The following is a 14,393-nucleotide window of genomic DNA, read 5'->3' as shown; positions in this document are numbered from 1 at the left end:
GCTCACCAAGTAGTGCTAGTGTAAAAATTCTCAGTTAAGACTAAAATATGATTTACAATGAAACTTTTTGGCACATTAAAACTATGTGCCAAACCGAGACTCGAACTCGGAACCGTTGCCTTCCGCAGGCAAGAGCTTTACTGACTGAGATACACAATCGCGAAGCACTATCCGTCCACTTCCTCCAGTACCGCATTGACTACCTTCCAAACTTCAAGAAGCTCTCGGGCAAAATGTACAAGACTAGCACTCTTGGAAGAGAGGATACTGTGGAGACATGGCTTAATCACAGACTGAGTGATACTTCCAGAATGAAAATTTTCACTCTGCAGGGGAGTGTACGGTGATATGAAGCTTCCTGGGCAGATTAAAAGAGTGTGCCGGACCGAGACCCGAACTTCTTCGAGGAGAGCTAGTGTTTCAGGTTTCGCAGGAGAGCTTCTGTGAAGTTTGGAAGGTAGGAGATGCGGTACTGGTGGAAGTGAGGCTGTCAGGACAGGTCATGAGCCGTGCTTGGGTAGCTCAGTCGATTTGTGTAAATGGTTTCGGAATGGTAAAGTAATAGGATGTATGTAACAGATTTACAATTAAGATGCAGTCGGGGATGTCAGTTTTTACAATTTGATATCTTGAATAAAAAAAAAATATTGGTCCAGCACACAGTTTTAATATGCCAGAATGTTTAATATCAGCGACCCTCCAGTGCAGCGTGAAAATCTCATTGTGCTGTACAATGATCGTGAGGGCGTACTCCAGAGACGGGAGCACTTCTTGAAACAGTTGCATGGCAGATCACAAAACAACAGTCTGAAACGTAAACGCTTGAAATGATGAGGAAAGACCATCAATCATAATGGAAGAGGTAAAGAGTGCAACAGCCACACAAAAAAACGAGAAAACAGTAGGTACAGATACGATACTAGGAGAAATACTAAAATGTTTCAACCGAGAAGAAGTAAGAGAAGCACTGAGTTTTTTAACAAACTGTGAAATAGTGGTGACTGGCCAGAGGACCTTCTCACTACGGTAATGATTTCAGTGCCACAGAAACAGGGACCCAAGAAATACAGTAAGCACGGGACGATTAGCCTATTTTCTGTGAAGAACCATTAATGAAGGCTCAAAATGGCTCTGAGCACTATGGGACTTAACTTCTGAGGTCATCAGTCCCCTAGAACTTAGAACTACTTAAACCTCACTAACCTAAGGACATCACACACATCCATGTCCGAGGCAGGATTCGAACCTGCGACCGTAGCAGTCTCACGGTTCCAGACTGAAGCGCCTAGAACCGCTCGGCCACTCCGGCCGACATTAATGAAGGACTCGGAAAGCTAATGGTGGAGAATTTGGCAGAGGAGAAATTTGCTTTTAGGCGGAATACGGGCAGAAGAGGTACAATAGGTAAACTGTGAAGTTTGGAAGAGAGGTTTATTGAAAAGGAAGAGATATAAATGTATTACACACCTGGAAAAGGCACCTGATAGTGTAGCTTGGGATAACGTAGCAATTCCAAAGAGGGAAAAGAGTGTGGACGGGAAAACCAGACTATTTATAAAATCACTATATTTACATCAAAAAGCATAAGTGAAAGTGAGAATAGAAAGTACAAACTGGACGGACCTAGGAGAAAGAGTAAGAAAAGGCAGCTGTCTCCCACTCGATTCAACGTTTTCTTGGAAATCATGATTGACTACTGCCCACTGGTGACAAGGGGGTAAAATTTAAAGGATGAAGTATACTATGTTTGAGCTTCTCAGACGTCATGGTCCTTTTTAGAATACATGGAAAAGATATGAAATACATCAGCAACCATCCACTGTACGAAAATTACTTCACTCCTCTGACGGTTTACGTTCATAAAACCATCATCACTGAAGGACTATAACAGCACAATATACACAATGTAGAATAAACGGAAAAATACAGAAGGAATTTTTAAAACTTGTAGTTGGAATGTTACTTGAAGAGCTGGACACTGATGATTTATACATACATATCGGTACAATGGCACTTCACTATAACATATCCTCTGTCTTGGCTCACATAACATTTACTAATCATAATATCAACTTATGTCAGAAGATCATCAGAAACTCTAGACGCGGTAATCGTACTCGTCAGGCGAAGTGCCAAAGATAGTACAAACAGAACTCATAAAAAATCATGGAAGAATCAAGTAGTGTGGTAAAGAATGACCACAGACCGCATATTCTGCTACTTCATGTCACCAAATGTGCCGTATAAATGTCATTATGAATCAGTAGATGTAGTTTAAGAAGATAAGTACAAAAATAGAATACACAGTGTCAGTCACATGCAAAAATTTGATGTATTAATGTGACTATTTGTCCTTCAAAAACATGTGAATAGACAAACCACAGGTTTTCTATTTGCAATCATCACAACCTAAATCAACCTATTTTTAGACTACAAACACAAAACAATAATTAATAGTATGTAATATCACATCAAGGTTATATATATATATATATATATATATATATATATATATATGGTGAGTCATAAATGAGGAAAAACATATCGTGAAAATTGTCACACACTGAGCTATAAACATAAATTGGTTTTCCGCATGTTCCTATGTCAATAAAACGACAATTAAATTGAACGGTAAAAATCTGGAAATAAGAAGTGGCCTTTAGGGTGCTACTGTGCGCAGACATTGGCCAAGGGGACAGATCGGCAACATGGCACAACATGCGAGTGTTGTAGGTAGTCTAGCCGCTCACGAGGAGGCGAGGCATACGGCGTCTGCGTGACACTGCGAGCAATGACAGCGCCCACATCTATGTCATACCGGTTACACTAGCCGGTATTATGTATCGTGGCTAGTTGTCATAGGGAAGGGACGCGAGGAGGGGCTCCACTACTGTACATGCATGTTTTATAATTTCGTTTTTGTGTCCCAGACTTACTTTTAAGAAACGAGTATATAGATGCAGAATACAAAATACAACTACACAGGTATGCGGCAGTTAATACAAACGAATACGATACAGCTGTACAAATAGAAATTAACATAGAAACGCATGACCAGAAGCTGCAGTGGCGGCTTATAAGTACTGTTGGAAATGACGGCCACAATGTATGTGGCAAAGTTGAACTCTTCGCAGGAAGGATTGCCGAACACGATCCAACATGTCTGTATCTCTTTGCATAATATCACAGGCATGTTGTACTCTGCGTCGAAGGGTGTTGATATCAACTACCTCTCCTTCATAAAACACAGATTTCAGATGGCCCCACAAAACGAAATCCAGTCGATTCAGGTCTGGCGATCTTGCTGGCCATGCTACAGGACCTCCACGACCGATCCATTTCGAAGGGAGGGGATTGTCCAGGTGGCGTCGCACTGTGCCGCTGAAGTGAGCATTTGCACCATCAAGCATGTACCACAGGTTCATACGAGAGGCCAAACTAACGTCTTCCAACAATTTCGGTAATGTAGCATCCAGGAAACTCAGATATCGCTCTCCTGTAAGCCTTTGTGGTAGCACATGTGGCCCTATGAGATGGTGATCAATAATACCACACCAGATACTGACACTGCATCGTTGTTGGTAACCTCGTATCACTGTGCTGTGGGAGTTTTGTTCAGACCACTCGTGCCAATTATGCGTATTCACTATACCCTCCTTCGTGAAATAGTCTTCGTCGGTGAACAGTATTGTTCATGAAAAATTCTGTTCGTGGGTGTGACGCCGTAGGATAAAGTTGCAGAAGTCCAGCCTCTTCTGGTAGACTTTCGGCAACAATGCCTGTACCTTCTGCATGCGAAAAGGATGGTAATGGTTTCTATGGAGTACTCGCATAACAGTAGATTGTGACATTCCGACCGCAGTGGAGAGAGACCTGGTGCTTATTGTTCGGTCCTCCGCAACGGTTTGTAACACTTTTTTCTTCGTCATCCGCGCTGTACGTCGACGTTCGACCACGACCACTAAATCCTCGAGGTGCTACACATGCACCGTACTCCCTCAAGCGCGTGTCCCCAGAGTAAAGCGTTTTTGCGGATGGAAGGCGCCGGCTAGGAAACCTCTAGTGGTACAGTTGATTTGCAACGTCAGATCTTCCATCTGCAAGCGCGTAGGTGAGGTGGATGCCAGCGTATTCCTCGTTTGTGAAACTTGCCATGGTACTGTAGTAACACTGCAACGCGGACGTTAGCAGCTATCGACAGGGCGAGTATTGGGCAGAGTGAGCAGCGCAGAAGTGTTGTAAACACGTCATGCACGCCGCGGTATTACTTCCGCCATTGACCATTCTTTCCGCTTACAGGACACACAGTCCCTAATATGGGACTGCACACTCCGTTACCGCCGGCAACGTTTGTGTCACAAGTTCTGATAACATTTCATATACATTACGAAGGGATTTGTTCTTTCTCGTATCTTTCAAAAGCTGGCAGATACATATCAGGTCATTGGCGTGTCATGTGTTGTGTCTATGGGTGAATGACATGTTGTGATCGTGAGGGTCGTCGGTATCTCGTTCAAGGGGTAAGAGGTGTTTTTGTTTTACATACACAGTACACCGAGGAGGACGAAATTAACAACGGCGCGTCATGTGTTACGCTTAGCAGTGTAGGCGCCCCGGTGATCCCGGTCAAATACGGTGGACTGGAAGCCGATCGGTGACCTCTCCAGTTGACAGGATGCTAGGAAATGACTGTGGACGCGTCAGAAACGCCAAAGAAACATTACTAATTCATGACACCTTTATTCCTACCGAGTGCAATGTGGCCCCCGTAACACAGGCTGGTTGAGCTTGGTGATATCTACGACCTTCCCCGAGTCCTCACTGACTCGGAGCGATGACACCAGCTCCGGGCCGCACAGTCTTGCTAGCACAGCGCAGCGTGCTGTGACGTAGCGGTGGAATGCCCTTATTTCGGCCGTGCGTGGCTGGTGGCGCCGGGCTGGCTGGCCTGCTCGGCGGCGGACAGCAGGCCGCTGCGCGTAGGAGGCTCCGGGTTGGAGTCTCGGCGCTGTCGGCACGGGAAGCGTTCTCGTATTGCGGAGTGTACACTATCCCACCCCGTCTTCTTCCCTGCTCCTCCTGGTGGCTCGTCCGCGGTGGACGGGCGGAACGGGATGCAGTCCCCCAGCGTCGTCGGCTCACCTGGTTGTGACGGCGGATGCACAGGGCCTAGACCCCACACGACCTCGGCGACGGCTCACTGATATGGTCAGCATTGGCAGCGAGCGAGTCTGCCGTGAAGTCTGCTAATCCTGGGTTGATGATTGACGGCGGCAGCAGAGAGGACCAGAGCTGGTACTGTCCCCTCACGTCTGCTGTTGTATGGGCCGCCCTTACTGCAACATCTCCTTAATAAAGATTAACATGTCGATCACCGAGCTGAGCGCTATGCAGCGTCAGTGCGAGTGCCTTGTTACTATCAAAGCCGGCCGAAGTGGCCGTGCGGTTAAAGGCGCTGCAGTCTGGAACCGCAAGACCGCTACGGTCGCAGGTTCGAATCCTGCCTCGGGCATGGATGTTTGTGATGTCCTTAGGTTAGTTAGGTTTAATTAGTTCTAAGTTCTAGGGGACTGGTGACCTCAGCAGTTGAGTCCCATAGTGCTCAGAGCCATTTGAACCATTTTTTTACTATCAAAGCTGGCGTATTTAAAGGAAGCACGAGCGACGTCCTGACGCCATGCTCGTTTGTAATGACCGCATTCGTCCCACTTATACTGCTGATTCATCTGTCGTACTCGCCCCTTAGGTGTTATTGCGACAGAGTTACGTGTTGTTGCGACAGACTTACGCGAAGTTGTGAAATGCAATACAGCTGACGCTATACCTCTGTCTTACACTCTACGAAAGTCTCCGTCCAACACAAACCCGCGTGCTAAGCAATTCTCTCTCGCCTGTTGTGTGTAACCAGGCCACTGCCCCCTGTGTGACGACACATACCGATACATGTGCAATCCTCTTACCTCTTGGCTAACCTACTGCCTCTGGCTCTCGGCATAGGCAACGAAACTTCGACAATATTCCACGTTTACAACTCTTTACTATTCCGCAACAACAATGCAGTATGAGATCTTCGACATATTTTTCCTCATTTATGACTCACCCTGTATATGTGCAGGTATATAAATCATATAGTGAAAATGAATTACGGAATATGGTGATACTACTGAAGGTAAGGACAAGAGTTTTCGAATGAGAATCGGTGGATAGATAATAAAAGAAATGTCACCAGAAGGAAATGAAAGGGCAGAGACAATGCTCAATGGAGAAGGATTGGAACACGTGCAAAGCTTCAAATACTTAAGAAGCAGATGAAATGCGACTGGAAGAGTAACACAGAAATTAAATCAGCAAAATAGCAACAGCGAAAGAGGAAAAAGGAAAGCTTTCTGCAGCGATAAGGCCGAAATAAGAGGATAGACTAATGAAGTGTTTTGTATAGAGTGTTTTCCTCTATGGTGCTCAAACGTGGACAGTGAAGAAGAAAGACAGAACTAGGATGGACGCTTTTGAGATGTGAACATCACGCACATGGAAAGGTCATCAACAGTCCAATGTAGGTGTTGAAGGGCCAAGGCGATGTGTGAAGCTTCATGTAGTGCAGTCATCATGGATTCACGAGTGCGCCAATCTAACGGCTGCGCCAGACACTTGTTGACTTATATAGGCGTTGCCGACCTCAGAGCAGTATTCCGCCTGTTTACGTTTCTCTGTATTTGAATGCGCATGCCTGTACCAGTCTCTTTGCAGCTTCAGTGTATTTAAACTCAATATCTGCAGTTTCGGAAAATACAGTGGAGATTCTGAAGTACTTAAAATATTAAGAAAACGGATGGACATGTACCGGTATGGAGATAACCTCCTGAATTCCCAGTCTTATATATAAATGCGAATTTTTGTGAGTGTGTACATGGGTAGGTAGGTTTGTTCTTCATACTGAAACGGCTGCATGGATTTGGATTAAATGTGGAATGGAGACAGCTTACACACCGAGTTAACACAAAGGCTACATTTAATCACGAAACAATCAATGTTTCTGAGGGATGGTCAACGTGACAGTGTAACATCCGGTTTAATTTCTGAAATAACTGTGTCAGGTACCGTGCTGTGTGTAGGAAATAAAGACGTTACTCCTTGCATAAGGAAAGCGAACATTATCGTTGCATTATCTCTGGTTTATATTATCTCTGTTGTCGAATGTAATGTTACCGACTCCACTTTTGTTCTTGTAATGACAAAGACGAAGGGAATTTATAATTGCGAACATTACGTATTAGAACTCGATAGTAAGAGTAAAAGTTGTATTCAAGGAAAAAAGAAACGTGCATCCATCTGTGACAAATAATTAGATGAGACCCGAACGTAAATATTGCGCCTTCCAGTCATTCTAATTATTATAGAAAGTTTCAGCTACACTACGTCGACTTGGAGTTGGAGAGAATCTGGGGAGACTGGCGAAAGAACTTACAAATAAATAAGGCGACATTCAATAGACTCAAGAGAGCGCAACACGACAAAACACACACAAGGCGAGTTTAGTTTCAATGAACAATTCAATACATCATTTGAAAACCAAGAATACATGCTAATCTTGTCTATAAAACCTTAAAACAGAATAAAAAATAACAATATTACTACTGTTCCCACGGGGTAGTGAACGTGTGTAGAAGGTCGTCCTTATGACTGTTGTTCCATTGGGGTAGACAATGTGTGGAAAAGGTCGTCCTTGAAACTTAACTATTAAACGAACGCATTACATGTAGCGTAGAGATTAGTGTTTAACGGTTTCTGCAAATGAATAAAGTACATACATAAATCCCAGACAATAGAAATATTCCTGTATAATAACACTATCACTAAATTCTGTAACAATTTAATGTATGTGCATTATAATACTTTCCACCAGGCAGTTGCTAGACAGCTACAGCGCACACATTGTGTAAACAGAAGTCCACGAGACCAGTGGATATACGTGGAACCCATCCTAATACACCGAGGGTTGGGTATCACCATTCAGTATGCATAGAGGCCTAAGGACGACACAAATGAAGTGTCGAAACAGGTCGTGGAATTAATATGTTTTATAAAAAGTATGTGGTTCATGGTGTGGGTTCCTGTAGTCATGTCCTAGTTCATGAACCATGGGCAAAGTATGAGTGCCCAAGTAAGTGGTCCCGACAGTCGGGATACCAGTTACTTTGGAATAAGGCTGGGCATCTCGGACATATTCTGAGCCGTGGTCACCTTTGTGCTCATACGGCAAAGACTACCAAATCCACCGGTTAGTCCCTCAACCGTTAGGGATAAAACTCAATGGGACTCGGGGCAAGTAAGGCTAGCAACCTGCTTTCCTGGTACTTTAAATATGATGCTGGCAACAATCAGAGCAAAATGCCTCGGACCTTTGGAGGTGACGGAGTCCCACCTCTAACTGACAAACCAGGGACTCCTAAGATACGACTTGGCAAACAAATGGTAATGAGACGGGGAGCTATTAATATCAATGGGGGCTACTCTGGGAAGAAGGTAGAGCTGGCAGAGGCTGCAAGTAAAATGGGGCTGGACGTTTTAGCTGTTAGTGATATTCAGGTGAGGGGTGAGAAAGAAGAGGAAGTGGGAGAATACAAGGTCTACCTGTCAGGAGTCAAAGCAGGAATAGCACAATGGGGTGTAGGGCTTTACATCAGGAAAGAAATGGAACCCAGCGTAGTTGCAGTAAGGTATGTAAACGAACGACTGATGTGGATAGATCTGACAGCGTCTAACAAGAAAATTAGGATTGTGTCAGTATATTCGCATTGTGAAGGGGCAGATCAAGATAAGATGGATAGTTTTTATGAGGCACTCAGTGATGTAGTTGTTCTGCTCATGGGTGATTTTAATGCCAGGATTGGAAATCGAACAGAAGGGTATGTAAAGGTTATGGGTAAATTTGGAGAGGATATGGAGGCCAACAGGAACGGGAAACAACTCTTGCATTTCTGTGCCAGTATGGGCTTAGTAATCACAAACTCCTTTTTTAAACATAAGAACATTCAGGGTATACTTGGGAAGGTAGGGGAACCAGATCTGTCATTGACCATATAATAACAGATCAGGAATTCAGGAAGGCTGTAAGGGACACACGTGTATTCAGGGGATTCTTTGATGACACTGATCATTATTTAATCTGCAGTGAAATTGGGATTGTGAGGCCGAAAGTGCAAGAGGTTAGGTCCTTATGTAGGAGGATAAGATTGGAGAAACTTCAGGATAAGGAAATCAGGCACAAGTACATAACAGCGATCTCAGAAAGGTACCAGTTAGTTGAATGTAGTCAATTACAGTCATTGGAAAAGGAATGGACAAGGTACAGGGACACAGTACTAGAAGTGGCTAAAGAATGTCTTGGAACAGTAGAGTGTAAAGGTAGGAGGAAGGAAACAGCTTGGTGGAATGACACAGTCAAGGCAGCCTGTAAAAGGAAAAAGAAGGCGTATCAAAAACGACTACATACTAGAACTCAGGTAGACAGAGAAAATTATGTTGAAGAAAGAAACAAAGCCAAACAGATAATTGCAGCATCCAAGAAGAAATCTTGGGAAGACTTTGGAAACAGGTTGGAGACTAGGGGTCAAGCTGCTGGAAAACCATTCTGGAGTGTAATTAGCAGTCTTCGAAAGGGAGGTAAGAAGGAAATGAAAAGTATTTTGGACAGGCCAGGAAAACTGCTGGTGAATACTGTGGATGCCTTGGGCAGGTATCTTTTCAGGTATTGTTGAAAGGAAAGTGCGAGTATTAGTTGAGGACGAATTGGATGAAAATCAGTGTGGTTTTAGGCCTCTTAGAGGTTGTCAGGACCAGATCTTTAGCTTACGTCAAATAATAGAGAAGTGTTATGAGTGGAACAGGGAGTTGTATCTATGCTTTATAGATCTAGAAAAGGCATGTGACCGGGTTCCTAGGAGGAAGTTATTGTCTGTTCTACGAGATTATGGAATAGGAGGCAAACTTTTGCAAGCAATTAAAGGTCTTTACATTGATAGTCAGGCAGCAGTTGGAGTTGACGGTAAATTGAGTTAATGGTTCAGAGTAGTTTCAGGGGTAAGACAAGGCTGCAACCTGTCTCCACTGTTGTTCATATTATTTATGGATCATACGTTGAAAACAATAGACTGGCTGGGTGAGATCAAGATATGTGAACACAAAATAAGCAGTCTTGCATATGCAGATCACTTAGTTGTGATGGCAGATTCGGTTGAAAGTTTGCAAAGTAATATTTCAGAGCTAGATCAGAAATGTAAGGACTATGGTATGAATATTAGCATCTCCAAAACGAAAGTAATGTCAGTGGGAAAGAAATATAAACGGATTGAGTGCCAAATAGGAGGAACAAAGTTGGAACAGGTGGACGGTTTCAAGTACTTAGGATGCATATTCTCACAGGATGGCAACATAGTGAAAGAACTGGAAGCGAGGTGTAGCAAAGCTAATGCAGTGAGCGCTCAGCTACGATCTACTCTCGGGGCAGACCAAGGAGAAGGTACCTGGATTCTGTTAAGAATGATTTTGAAGTAATAGGTTTAACATCAGAAGAGGCACCAATGTTAGCAATGAATAGGGGATTATGGAGGAACTTGATAAGGGGGCTATGCTCCAGACTGAACGCTGAAAGGCATAATCAGTCTTAAATGATGATGATGATGATGATATAAAAAGTATGGCTGTTGGCATTTCTTATTTTTACAAGTAAACATACGCGTTTGAAAATCACAGTATATTATATTCTCTGAAATGCGATTATTGGAGCAGGTGTAGTGTTCAAGACACAGACTTAGTATAACACAATACTCTGATTTAAGCTACCAATGAAATCAATGGTTTACTATTAACATAGAGAAAGTGGTACCTGTTTCCCATACTCACTTGTTGAACGATGATGTGACCAAAACAGCAGTAAATTGCAGTTTCAGATATGAAAAAGAGGCTTGCCACTACAGACTTGAGGGCTGACGCAGGATTCATGCCGTTCTGAAACAACAATAGTACATACTGTTAGTAAGCCTAATGATACTGAAGGATGGACGTTGAAATTCACTGCACTGATAGAATAGACTATGTGATTCAGACAACGGTGTATAGCTCCTGTCCCATTACTTGTTCCGGGGTATGTTGTAATATTGGAAATGCATTGTGACTAATAGTGTATGATATACTTGTATGAATACAGTACTGCTTACTTCCCTTTTTCTAAAGAAATGAACAGTCTTTTATTCATAGTGAGATCGGTAAAGATGGAATATACCTGCCTTGAGACCACAATATCTTGTAAAATCTCTTTAACGTGGCTAAATATCGAACTATTTTACTACCTGAAATTTGTTGTTCGCCTTGAAATTCATTATGTAATACGCAGCAGAGTATTACGATGATAAATTTTAATTTACCTGTAACATTACTTTCTTTTATCACCCTACGTAAGTCCTTTGCGCTGTGTCGTAAAATTAAAATACTAGGTGTGCATTCAGAGCACGATTGCAGCACACATGAAACGTTCTACAGCATATAGAAAATGGAATAGGAATTTTAGTTTGTTCTGAAATATCGCTGTCACACAGAATTGTTTACAGCTTTAATGTTTAATTTTTGAGACAGTTCTCTTCAGCTTCTAACAGTCGTTAGGTTTCATATTGGCCTTTGCTACGCGTCGGTATCTCGACCACAGTCTGTTAGAAACGTCGCGCAGTTTGTTCTGCAGAGGACGGATTGAATCAGTTGTACACAGGAAACGCTTTATAAATATTCGCTAGTGAAAGAGTTAACAGGAAACATACACCCCAATGACAGACAAAATATCATAGGGCATGAGCATTTATTCCAAGGCGTGTCTAGAAAATAAAAATATACTGCATAAGGTCAGTGTATAAGTGCTACTAGTGTTACGTTTTTATTCTGACCTTATCCGGTTTTAGCCTCGAGTTCGTAGCGGAGTGAAATGACGAGTTTAATGGCGTTGACACATTGCTGATAGATTCGTGCTAAAGGTAAATGTTTTCAAAACCGTATTTACAATGCTGTTGTCTGTCAGAAATGTGAACTGTCGCCGGCCGGAACTTCCGAGTTGAGCGCAAACGAGTAAGGCGTCAACAAGAGGTCGGAAAAGCTTCAACTGCTTTCATTTGTTATTTGATGTTCCGTATGTTTACTGAGCTTGGGATAGTCTCTTATCTTTTTTAAAAATCGTTTATTTCGATCAAACCGTCGTTAGCAAAACACTAGGAGAGAGAGCACAACATCCTAGATATCTAAAGAAAGCAGGCTGTGCAGGAACAATGCTTTTCTGAAAGTAGAGAATTGTATATTGTTGACTTTCAAATGAAGAGCTTCCCAACAGAGTGTACTCTTCAAATGGATGAAATTCTACATCACTTATGATCCCAATAATGAACCACTGTTTGTGATCGTATGTAGAGAAGTATAATTTTTTTCTTCTATAGAAATAATCAGCAACCAGTTGCATAAAAGGAATTTCCTTTCTTAACCGGTTTCAGGCACTTGTTACTGCCCTTCTTCAGAAGATTGTATCTGTGGAATTATTTTCGAGAGTCAACGATAAGAGGCATACGTCAAAATGCCGTAGACATGTATGCATGTTGTTGTTGACACTCGCAAGTAATGCGAGAGGTATAATCTTCTGAAGAAGGGCACTAAGTAGCCGAAACCGGTTAAGAAATTAAATTTCTGTTTTGCAACTCGTTGTCGATTATTTTGATGTATAAAACTAGAGTTTATCAATATAAATGAAAAACTAGGGCAAATAGTGCAGTGTACGAAAAATATTAAAAGTTTCTCCGAAAAACGTTCTTGACCCCATTGGCTTGTAAAGCAAGAGTAGTACTTTTTTAATAATCTTTAATAAGTTTCTAACACTACTAACACTATTTTTATGACCACCTGTGACAATATCACATACACCGAAGTGTATGTTCATGTCTCCTGCAACGAAGTTCTATCCAGTCGAAAAATGGTTGTCTCTTGTCCAGCTAGCGCAGTATTCTCAAAGCCTCACTTTACAAGTATCATCTTCCAGTTATTCTATACTCAGAGGACGTTCTTCAGATCATAATTGACCAGAACTCCCAAAGCAACTGACTTTCTATTGGGTTTACTTTCTCTCATTACACTGATCTAGAAAGATATTCGGGATGACTCCAGTGAATATTAAAACAGAAGGATAGAAATGCTGACTGAGAAAACATCTGACCACGAGTTCAGAATTAAGGCGTTGTCTGGTAACGTACGAAAGCAAAGAACTGGGTTCAGTTTCTGGACTAGCGGCCGAATAACATAAATCTACGCTATTTTAGTACTTGATAATGGTCACGAGAAAATAAAAAATACTGACTTGCTACATGCATTAGAAATTTCGATAAATGTTTAACCCTTTGTTTCCTGACATAAGAAAAAATTTACTTTTTAACATTTTCTTTGCAGAATTTATGCTATTGTCGCCTCAAATGACGGTAGGATTTTTTGTAAAATTTTATTTTATTTTTTACAGCTTTTTTCACTCCTGGTACTCAGAAGTACCGTCAGAGTCCATGGACAGAATCACAACATGCGCAGAAAAATGCTCCAATTTTTATAACTTGTACTTTATTCTACATAAATATTAAATATTTCTACATTAGAAAAGTAATTACCGAAAATATGATATTTCTGATTTTTTTTTTAAATTCGCATGAATTTACCGTACTATGTGATTGTCTCTCCACATTCTGTGTGGCCCCTATTCACATTGAGGTGAAGGTGTAAACGGCAAAGAACTCTCTGAGGCATCATTATCCGAACAAGAGGAGTTTGTTTCACAATCTGCCTCTTGCAAATTGCACGAAAAAGCTTTGTCAAAATTATTAACATTTTCGTCATCATATTTGATGTCAGTATCCTCTGTAATATCAGAGGGAATGTCCTCATACAAAATTGCTTCAATCTCTGCATCACTCAAAGGCCGAAAGTAGCCACCAGTTTTACGATATTCGTCCATATCTGTGTGAAAATGTGGACGGAACAACTAGTGAGAGGTAACGCACTGTTGCTACAATAAAGTGTTCGCACAACCTGACGGTACTAATAAGTCCGCTTTATATTTTCCACTTTATCTCATTCACTTGTAACGTAATGCTTCAAACTATTATAAAAAACAAAGAAGGTAAGTACTTACAATGGAAAACTCAACGGAACTTTCAATAAATTGCGCACAAATTCAGGCAACACCATGGAAACAAGCACATACAATCTTCTGTTTTCACAGCAGGGCGCAAAAAACAATTTCAAGCTCTGATAGCCAGAGGGGTCTATGTATTTCATAATAACATCTATGAAACAGTAGAGCAGAGTTACTGTTACGTACCGAC

At 42.0% G+C, this 14,393-nt stretch overlaps 1 protein-coding gene across 1 annotated transcript in view; it reads right to left on the bottom strand.

Annotated features, from left to right (window-relative positions):
• Window positions 1–14,393, bottom strand: part of LOC126088285 (odorant receptor coreceptor-like) — a 121,014-nt gene that overhangs the window by 65,010 nt on the left and 41,611 nt on the right. The window contains exon 5 of the mRNA XM_049906448.1: window positions 10,903–11,007. Within this exon, the coding sequence (XP_049762405.1) occupies window positions 10,903–11,007 (105 nt within the window). The remainder of the gene's footprint in view (window positions 1–10,902; window positions 11,008–14,393) is intronic.

This window comes from Schistocerca cancellata, chromosome 1, assembly GCF_023864275.1.
Source record: "Schistocerca cancellata isolate TAMUIC-IGC-003103 chromosome 1, iqSchCanc2.1, whole genome shotgun sequence".
NCBI lineage: Eukaryota > Metazoa > Arthropoda > Insecta > Orthoptera > Acrididae > Schistocerca > Schistocerca cancellata.
This window is presented reverse-complemented; position numbering and strand designations above follow the sequence as displayed.